This window comes from Limulus polyphemus, unplaced genomic scaffold, assembly GCF_000517525.1.
Source record: "Limulus polyphemus unplaced genomic scaffold, Limulus_polyphemus-2.1.2 Scaffold7860, whole genome shotgun sequence".
NCBI classification, from domain to species: domain Eukaryota; kingdom Metazoa; phylum Arthropoda; class Merostomata; order Xiphosura; family Limulidae; genus Limulus; species Limulus polyphemus.
In genome coordinates this window covers 1-10,134 of record NW_013673470.1, presented here as the reverse complement: position 1 = coordinate 10,134, position 10,134 = coordinate 1, and the positions used below count along the sequence as shown (strand labels likewise).

The following is a 10,134-nucleotide window of genomic DNA, read 5'->3' as shown; positions in this document are numbered from 1 at the left end:
TTTTCTCAAGATTACAAATCCCTATTTTGAATCCATGTCTAAAGTACTTATCAATTTTAATGGAGCATTTCCGTCTAGTATAACGGTGCTAAAATGACTTTTACATTTCTACGATGCTTGAATGACTTCAAAGAGCTTATGTTAATAGTGAAGAAAACTTAGAACATTTTTAAGGGTGGAAAACTCGACTTTCAAGAATCAACTTAAAAATAGCCCTACAACCTTTGCAGGAGTTTGTTTAGTAGCTATGCATAGATTTTGGCGCAGTATACTTATGCTTCGGTGCTTGAATGGCTTTGAAGAGAAATTTGGTTAGTAGGAAAAAAAACTGATAAAATATTTTTCTCTTTCAATAATCAGTATAAAAATAGACCTACAACCTTTGCAGGAGTTTGTTTAGTAGCTATGCATAGATTTTGGCACAGTATACTTATGCTTCGGTGCTTGAATGGCTTTGAAGAGAAATTTGGTTAGTAGCGAAAAAAAACTGATAAAATATTTTTCTCTTTCAATAATCAGTATGAAAAATAGCCCTACAATCTTTGCGGGTAATTTTTAGTAGGTTTGAATAAAATATTCATAGCCGTTTTTTCTGTAGGCTTGTTAAACAAGAATAATATTAATAATGTGAAGAACAAATGGATGAATTTCGAATTATATAATCGGAATATCAGCTTTTTTTTGCTATTGTTAATATTTTAGCAGCCTTAGCTACTGACATAAAAGGTTTTGGGTGTTGTTTTAAGAAGAAGTCTGCTTTTTTTAAAAATAGTTTTTGCCTGTGTGTTCTATTAGCATTATTGTGAAATTCCTGGGGGATCCATAATACTTTAATATTTGGCATGTTACAGTTTTCTGTTAACCAAATTTTCAAAGTTAAGTAGGAGAAAAAGTTAAGGTTTGAATGTATCATTGTTCTATGATTTTTAAAAATGTTTTTGACTCCTAAATCCCATTTGTAGAATATAAGGTTAAAATACCAGACCCCCTCCAGTTAGTTTCTGCCTTCAAAATGGTCTTCAGAGTATAAGGGTCTGGTAATTACAGAATTTTTATTTTCTTTTTGATGTTAGTGAAGTAGTGGATGTTCGGTGTTACTCTAACACAACACATATCAACTTAAACATAAAGTCATCATCGTGTATTCAAGATGGCTGTGGAGATCACGGAAAGTGTTACAGGTACTTCAGTGGAGGGTTTATCTTCAGTACTTGTGTGTGTTCTTCGGGTAAGCAGTTAACTTGGAATGTTTTCTATAGCATAAATATTCTAGCATACCATTTTTGTTTATTGTTTGTTTGTCAGGTACAATAGAGCCGCAATTCTTCGTGGTAGGTATCAGTGAATTGTTAGGAATACATTCCAACAATAAATGGACAGCACACAATCCACTTGTTGTAAAATAATATATTCAAAACAAGTGAAATGTATATACAAATGTTCATTAAACAATTAATCACTAGCTTCGTATCTCGAGCTTAAATTAATTATCTTTTATGTCAAGAGTCCACACAGGCTGGTTCAGTTACTTTAGAACCCAAATGACAAGACGAATTATTTTGCTCTACTCTGTTATCACAATATAATCAGTGATCAATTCTTCTACGTTATCCCCAGGTTTACCACAGTTATATCCAGAGCTTTAAATAATTCTATTTTACTTCAAGAGTCCACCCAACTGACAAGAACTATTCTTCTCTACTCTGTTATTACAAAATAATCTGCGATTATTACACTTTAAAAGTTGCCATTATACGTTCTTTATGGCTAAATTTACAAACACAATCTAGATCTATTTCTTTATATCTCTCATCAACTTACTTTCACTTTCACAAAGTTACTTACTTTTACAAATCACCACTATAACCGTTGGTTATCACAGTTGTAACCAGAGGTTTAAATAGCTGTTTCCTTTTCGTGAAAGTCCACACAGGCGGATTCAATTACTTTAGAACACCCTTTGACAAGATAAATTATTCTTCCCTATATCTGTTATTACAATACAAGCTGTTAAAATCACTTTATAAATTACCCTCTATGGCTAAACTCACACTGAGGCCTAGAACTTTCTCCAAACTATGAGGCAATATAATGTAACAATACTCCCTTATAGCAATGAGAGAAATTATAAAGGTTTGAGTAACGTGACGTCAATTCACAACAATTGAACTATGCAACAAATGATTCGTAAACATTTAGTTAAGCAAACATGCAATAAATCATCGCTTTTAGAAATACTAAATTTAACACTCGTGCTTTATATTTATCTAAATCCTAACTCTTGTGTTAAATTTAAATGAAACAGTCCTGTATATCTAACAATAAGCCTCTCTTCAAGGAAAATACTTATAATATTTTTACACTATATACAAAGACTGTTCTCAGTTCGTACGCAAAGTCTCTTCATATAGTCTGCATCAACATTTGCAGTTCCCTTGTTGGTCTCTCATCACTTAGGGCATCTGTTAGGGGTTCACCTTGACTGTGTTATTGGTTGTGCTCTCGCAGGTGTTGCACAAGATATATCTTGCCTGATCTATCTGTGAAGACATCTGCATAGTAGAAAATTAGCTTTTGTAGGTCTTTCTTCTACTTACCAGTCAGTTCTTCACTTATGTTGACGTCCTTGTATATCTCATCTCCACCAATTGGTCTTAGGCATAGTAGGTATTCATCTTCTGTGACAAAGTTACCAATTTTTGGTTCTCCATCTATGACAGCCACACCTGCAACGTCCATCTGTACCTCTAGCTGCACCAGTTATGTCTTCTTCCCTCTTGAAGTACCTCTTTAACAGATTGGCATGGTAGATCTTGGCCTTCCCATCCTCTTTCACTTATAGTCCATTCTGTTGATAATTTCTAGCACCTCCTTTCCACTGCAGGGTGAGTTTGTTGTTGTTTGTAAATAGCAGAACCAAAACCTTCTGTTTAATCTTGAAATGTTGATCCTTGGCCTTCTTGTCATAGAAGTGCTTCTGGCTGCCATTGATGTGTTTAGCTTCCCCAGTAGAACTGTTTTGATAGATTTAGTACAATACTCCTTTCCGGTCCTCTATTGTGTAAGTCTTATTCCCCTTTGTCTTGTTCTCCACGTTCTCTTTCCAAAGTTTCTGCTGTGAAGGGTCTTTCTTTTGTGCTTCCTGCAGTTCCTGTAGACCTACATTCGGAATATCACCTTTCGAGACTTGCAGAGCTTGATGACGTGCTTGCTTTTCTATTCTTGAACTTATGTGGTGACTGCAGTCTCCCACCTTTCTGATTCCTCCAAACTTCTACTACCTGGTATATTTCTAATCACCAAGTCGTAGACGGGTGCTTTCATACACATGGCTTCAAGGTCTCCCACGTAGTATGGAGTGTCCACCTTTATTCTTGCCATGGGAAAATTTCTCCCTGTCCCATCAATCAGCACACACAAGCGTACCTTGCCCACTATCTCATCATCAGATAATAGACTGGTTTTCACTGCTACACCCAGTACCTTGTAGGACTTTCACTTTCTTTTCCCTGACATAGCCTTTACCTACTGGCATGTTGTGAGTTGCTGGCATCTCTCAGTGTTTGTCACATGTTCCAATCATCACTGGCAATGTTGATCCATTTGCTAACTTGAGCTGACCATCAGTCATGCACAGTTTAATAATGGAGATAGCACTTTGTTCTTACAGTGAATCTGACATATTGTTTCTCTTCTGTTTCTTCTGGCAGCAACATCCATGGTGATAGTCACTCTTTTCTTTTGTCTTGCCAGCACCATCTTTGTAGGTAGCTCCAGCTGCTTTACGTTGATATTTCTGCTTTTGCTTGTTGATAACTGACATACTTGCCCTTTCTCGCAGTGTGCCCCATTTTATAACAAATGTAACATCTCTTCTCCCTTTTGCCCATTGAGTTCTTGTTACATTTGATGGCATCCTGCTTCTGATCAGCTAACCCTGGTTTCAAATTTAACTAGTTATTCTTTGACTTGCTAGTTATACTCTTTCCATGAGCTTCCATATACTGTTCTCTTAGCTTGATCATTTCGTCCACGTAATTTGGTGCTATCTCCTTTAAGAACAGTGACATGTCAGTGGAGCATACGTGTGATAATGAACTGTTCACATATTAGTATATCTGCCGGTCCCTCACACCTATTTTCACACTTGACCATGTTATACACTTACCACTGTCAGGTTTTATAGTGGCCATGATTCTTTACAATAGGTGTCTGTGACTTGTTGGCGATACATTTCAACAATAAACGGACAGCACATAATACACCTGTTTTAAAATAATATATTCTAAACAAGTCAAACGTATATACAAATGCTGGTTACACAGTTAATCAGCAGAGTTGTATCCCAAGCTTTAAATATTTGACTGATTCAGTTACTTTAGAACCCAGTTGTCAAGATGAATTATCATTTTCTACTCTGTTATCACAAACAGTCAGTGATAAATTCACTTATGTTACCACGTGGGTTACCACAGTTGTATGCAGAGTATTAGATGATTATATTTTACGTCAAAAGTCTACGCAGGCTGGTTCAGTTACGTTAGAACACAATTGAGAGGACGAATTATTCTTCTCTACTCTGTTATTGCAATACAAACTGCGATTATTACATTTTAAAAGTTGCCACTATACACTCTTTATGGCTAAACTTCCAAACACAATCTAGATCCATTTGTTTATATCTCTCACTAACTTTGTCTTACTTTCACTAACTTACTTATTTTTTTATAAATCACCACTACAACTGTTGGTTACCACAGTTGTACCCAGAGCTTTAAATAATTGTCTCCTTTTCGTGAAAGTCCACACAGGCGGATCCAATTACTTTAGAATCCAATTGACAAAATTAATTATTTTTATCTACTCTTATCACAATATTATCAGTGAATAATTCACTTACGTTATCCCTTGGGTTACCACAGTTGAACCCAGACCTTTAAATAATTGTCTCCTTTTCGTGAAAGTCCACACAGGCAGATCCAATTACTTTAGAACGCCCTTTGACAAGACAAATTATTCTCCTCTATCTCAGTTATTACAAAACACGCTGTTAAACCCACATTAGAAATTGCCCATTAGGGCTATACTTATACAGTCTAACTTCACTTTCACTAGTGGTCTAGTTGAAATTCCAATCGTCAGTTACTGCAATGCCCTGTATCCTGGTGATATATTGTTCTGTACTGTGTTATTAAAAACACAATTTCTAAGTAAATAATCCTTACTTGTACTTTTACAGTGCTTTGTTTGTTACTGAATGGGTCGTTTTTTCTTCAGGTTGGCGAGGTTGGGGCTGCACAGATGAAACCAATGCTATTTCTGACTTCCAGTTGCTGCTAGGTGTATTGCTCCTCACGCTGAGTAACATTTTTTTCATTCCAGCCATTGTTCTCTCAGTCTATCGCCACTATTACACAGAAGCACTCATTTATTTTGTGACGATGTTCTTCTCCACTGTGAGTATCTTAAAATAGAAAACACCTGAACAGGGTTTACAAATAACTTTAGTTTATTATACTTTTCTATTAAATCACTTGTATTTAATAGACCATCTGAACAGGATTTACAAATAACTTTAGTTTATTATACTTTTCTATTAAATCACTTGTATTTAATAAACCATCTGAACAGGATTTACAAATAACTTTAGTTTATTATACTTTTCTATTAAATCACTTGTATTTAATAAACCATCTGAACAGGATTTACAAATAACTTTAGCTTATCATATTTTTCTATTAAATCGTGCCACTTTATATATTAAAATGTTTTTTTTTAATGTTGGACCGAAACATCCTGCCTATGATTACGTTTATTATCTTCTGACAAAAGAAGATAAGGTAAAAAGATAGTTTTGTCACGGATTTTTTTACAATTTTTACAGTTTTACCACGCCTGTGATGCTGAGATGTACACTTTTTGTATCATGAGACTAAGCGTGCTTCAATTTTGTGATTTCTACTCCGCCATATTGGCCTTCTGGGTGACCCTGATAGTAATGGCCGATCTGCCAGCGACGCTTCAAAGCTTAACGCACATGGCCGGAGCTGTTGGGATTGCCCTGGGCGTAGAGTACGACAGAACAGGCTTGTGGGTGTTTCTAGTTCCATCCGGTGTAGGACTTATCATTCTAACCATATCATGGGTAAGGGCTCGCTGCAAATATTTTAATTAAAATTTTCTTAGAACTCCCTTTTGGCAAAATCAAGTTGAATTTCATAGTATAGTTTAGATGTTGCTATATATATGAAATAGCAATAACGAAAAACATATTTACCTCAGTACCTCTCTAGAAATCACGTTTCAGCCAGTAATTCTATGTAAAACCTTCTTTAAAATAACTTTCCTCTCACATTGTTGAATATTACCCACCACTGGAAATCATGGGTAACAGGAAATTACCAATTATTCCATCAATTATTTAAACTTAAGAAATGTATCCACGATGGGAAAATGGTAAGTTTACGAACTTACAACGCTAAAATCCGGGGTTCTATTCCCCACGGTGCACATAGCAGGGTGGCTTTGTTCTAAAACAAACCAAACGTATGATTTTTGTTTGTTTGAAGTTAAGCCCAAAGCTACACAATGGGCTGGCTGTGCTCTGCCCACCACGGGTATCGAAACCCGGTTTTTAGCGTTGTAAGTCCGCAGACATACCACGGTGCCACTGGGGGGCAAGACTTATGAAATATTTATAAATACAACGTTTGTTGCATTTTTATATTTTTGGATATTTGTGTGAGAAAAATAAAAACTGTGTTGTATCCTTTGATCAATGCCGTTTCAGTGTCATTTCTAGGTGACATAATCAATTGTTTAATTCGAAATATTTAAATTGTATTCCCTAAAAAGGAAGTAACTTTTAGAAACTAATATCCTGTTTATATTTTACAGATTAGTCACTGTCGTTATCAGCGAGCCTGTTACCCCAGGAAAAGAACATGGCTGCTTTGTTTATTACCAGGAGTAATCAATGCTGCTGTAGGTTTAGTCATTTTTGCCTTTCTTCAAACTGACGAAAACTACAAGTACGTCCACAGCGCCTGGCACGCAGCGATGGCACTGTCAGTCTTGTTCCTTCTCCCAGAACGGCGGGAATCTAAAGGTAGGGACAGAAGCCTGAATACATCAAATTGTCACGTGGAAGAGCTTAATGATCTCAATGCCACGTTTGTCTATGATGGTCACCAGTTTCTTCTGCCTTCATCACCATGAAATGAATGAACCGAAAGCAGTTTCGGATAAAATGATCGTTGCATTTGAGCGACACCAAAAGAAAACCTAAACGTTTTTTTTCCAATCTTTAAAAACAGTTTATAAAAAACAAAACCTACGTGTCTCATTTCTAAGACCAGGCATATCTTTGTCCTTAATTTTTCTGGTTTTAATTTTTTCAGTTTTTGATATTAATTTTAGTTGTTTAAAACTTTTCGTAATCCGTAAGCTAAAGATTTGATTCCTTGAATATTTTAATCGAATTGTCAAAGAATTTGCTGTTTGCTATATATATATATATATATAAGCAATTGTTTATACCTGAAGACGAAAATAAGTAATATATAAATATAAAAATTGCTATTTATGGCAAAATAATGAATTAAACCAATTTAGTAACTTATAAATATTCCCAAAATTGAAATTTATTTGGTTGTAGTTAGACGCAAAGCTACACAGTGGGCTATCTGTTTTATGCCCGTTACGGGTATCGAAATTCGGTTTTGAGCGTCGTAACTCTACAGACTTACCACTGAGTGACGAAAAGTATTTGTATATGTAATAAATAACTCAGCAAGTCCGAATTTAATATTAGAAGGCTTCATAAAAATAGAACTGAAAGTTGACTATATATGTTATATTTATTATAGTTACTTTAATATCAAAATAAGAAATGATGTCATTAACAATATTTGAAAGCCTCAGTTAGTGGAAAAGCTAGTTTTGACAATTTTTTTACCGCCATCTTATTTCAATAGGAAGCAAGAATATTAGAAATGTAATCAAAGTGTGCGTGTGTGTTGAAACTTTTATTATAATGTATTTATTGAGAAAATATCAATTAAAATATTAATATTCTATTAAATTTAACCCAAACAGTATAACAAGCGGTGTTCAAAATATTTCTAATGTCTTGCTAAAGTAATAAATAATAAAATAAGCCTTGAATATAGTGCTTGGCTAGTAACAATGGGTGAACTGTAAGTTTTTATATTTAAAACACTAAAATCTGGGGCTCGTTTTCCCGTGGTGAACAAAGCACAGATAGCCCCCTCGTGTGGGTTTGCACTAAAACAAGTAATTAACAAGTTACAGCTTAGACTTAGACACTTTAACAATATAACTAGTCACTGGGAAACAGCCATGTATAGCCCCCCCCAGTAGCACAGCGGTATGTCTGCGGATTTACAAGGCTAGAAACCGGGTTTCGATACCCGTGGTGGGCAGAGCACAGATAGCCCTCGTGTAGCTCTGTGCATAATTAAAAACAAACAAACAACCATATATAAGTTCAATAAAAGTTTTTGGTATTCATTTGGGTTGTTATTATTATTAACAGTTCATGAAAATGAAAATATTATGTAATGAGTGTTAATTTATGTAATTCATGAATAATTAAAATAATTCAAAGCTAACCTGCCGAGTTTTTAATAAAACCAACGTTTTAGTCGTCGGGTATTTTAAGCGGTTAAGATCTGCACCCTAGCGGATAAAGTTAAAAAGCAGTTTTATATCAGATTAATAATGGGTGTATCACAATTGTTTACATAGCATGGAAAAAATAAATAGTTCCTTTCATCTATATTCAATTTTGTCACTAACCACTTTTCTCCGTGTTCATCTAAGTATCAAGTAATCATGAAAGATAATTCTTCTATTAGTTTGACCAGTTTAATTATTTTTTTTACCGCAGTGTGTCGTATAACTTGCAATAGTCTTCATGTAAAAAAAAGTAATGTGTGTGTTAACTTTTACTTTTATAAATATCCACTAGGACCCCCCCCCCCAAAAAAAAAGGAGAGAGAAGAAAATCGTAAAAATAATATAATTAAGATGGCAACAACATAAATTTACGGTTAAATATTCTTATTAATGGTTTTCATGCAAGCACAACATACTATAGCAATATGAATTAAAATTATAAAATTACCTTTTATTTTTTATGCCCCCCAGTGGCACAGCGGTATGTAGTACGATACCCGTAGTGGGCAGAGTACAGATAGCCCATTTTGTAGCTTTGTGCTTAACTTCAACATTCAGTTAAATTTTGCTTGCGTGTACGAATAACCAAGACAGTATTCACTTATACTCATTTTTACAGTTCACTTAAGTAGATAATTATACTGATCTAATATTAAAAGCAGAGCACAGATAGTCTGTTGTGTAGCTTATCACTTAGCAGCAAACAAATTGATGTAGTTAAAATGTGGCTAACTCTGATATAAAAATCCTAACTTTCAGAAGCGGCTTTGTTTTCCAGTAGAAATCCTAAAGCGTTTTATAATAAACTTATGTTTTATCGATGTTTATATAATTCAGTTTTGTAGTAATATTTGAGCGCATCCTTTGAATCAAGTTATACAAGCAACTCATCTTTTGAATCAAGTTATACAATCAACACATCCTTTGAATCAAGTTGGACAATCAACTCATCCTTTGAATCAAGTTATACAATCAACTCATCCTTTGAATCAAGTTATACAATCAACTCATCCTTTGAATCAAGTTATACAATCAACTCATCCTTTGAATCAAGTTGTACAATCAACTCGTCATTTGAATCAAGTTGTACAATCAACTCGTCATTTGAATCAAGTTATACAATCAACTCATCCTTTGAATCAAGTTATACAATCAACTCATCCCTTGAATCAAGTTGTACAAGCAACTCATCCTTTGAATCAAGTTGTACAATCAACTCATCCTTTGAATCAAGTTGTACAATCAACTCATCCCTTGAATCAAGTTATACAATCAACTCATCCTTTGAATCAAGTTGTACAATCAACTCATCATTTGAATCACGTTATACAATCAACTCATCCTTTGAATCAAGTTATACAATCAACTCATCCCTTGAATCAAGTTATACAATCAACTCATCCCTTGAATCAAGTTATACAATCAACTCATCCC

At 34.6% G+C, this 10,134-nt stretch overlaps 1 protein-coding gene across 1 annotated transcript in view; it reads left to right on the top strand.

The window, feature by feature from the left end:
* LOC106474924 (transmembrane protein 8B-like) overlaps positions 1-7,389 on the top strand; it is a gene marked incomplete at its 5' end in the record, with an annotated part of 24,386 nt that extends 16,997 nt beyond the window's left edge. Inside the window, 4 exons of the mRNA XM_022403179.1 lie at positions 1,074-1,228; positions 5,278-5,456; positions 5,885-6,145; positions 6,898-7,389. Coding sequence (XP_022258887.1) covers positions 1,074-1,228; positions 5,278-5,456; positions 5,885-6,145; positions 6,898-7,218 — 916 coding nt within the window. The remainder of the gene's footprint in view (positions 1-1,073; positions 1,229-5,277; positions 5,457-5,884; positions 6,146-6,897) is intronic.
* Between the last annotated feature and the right edge of the window lie 2,745 nt (positions 7,390-10,134).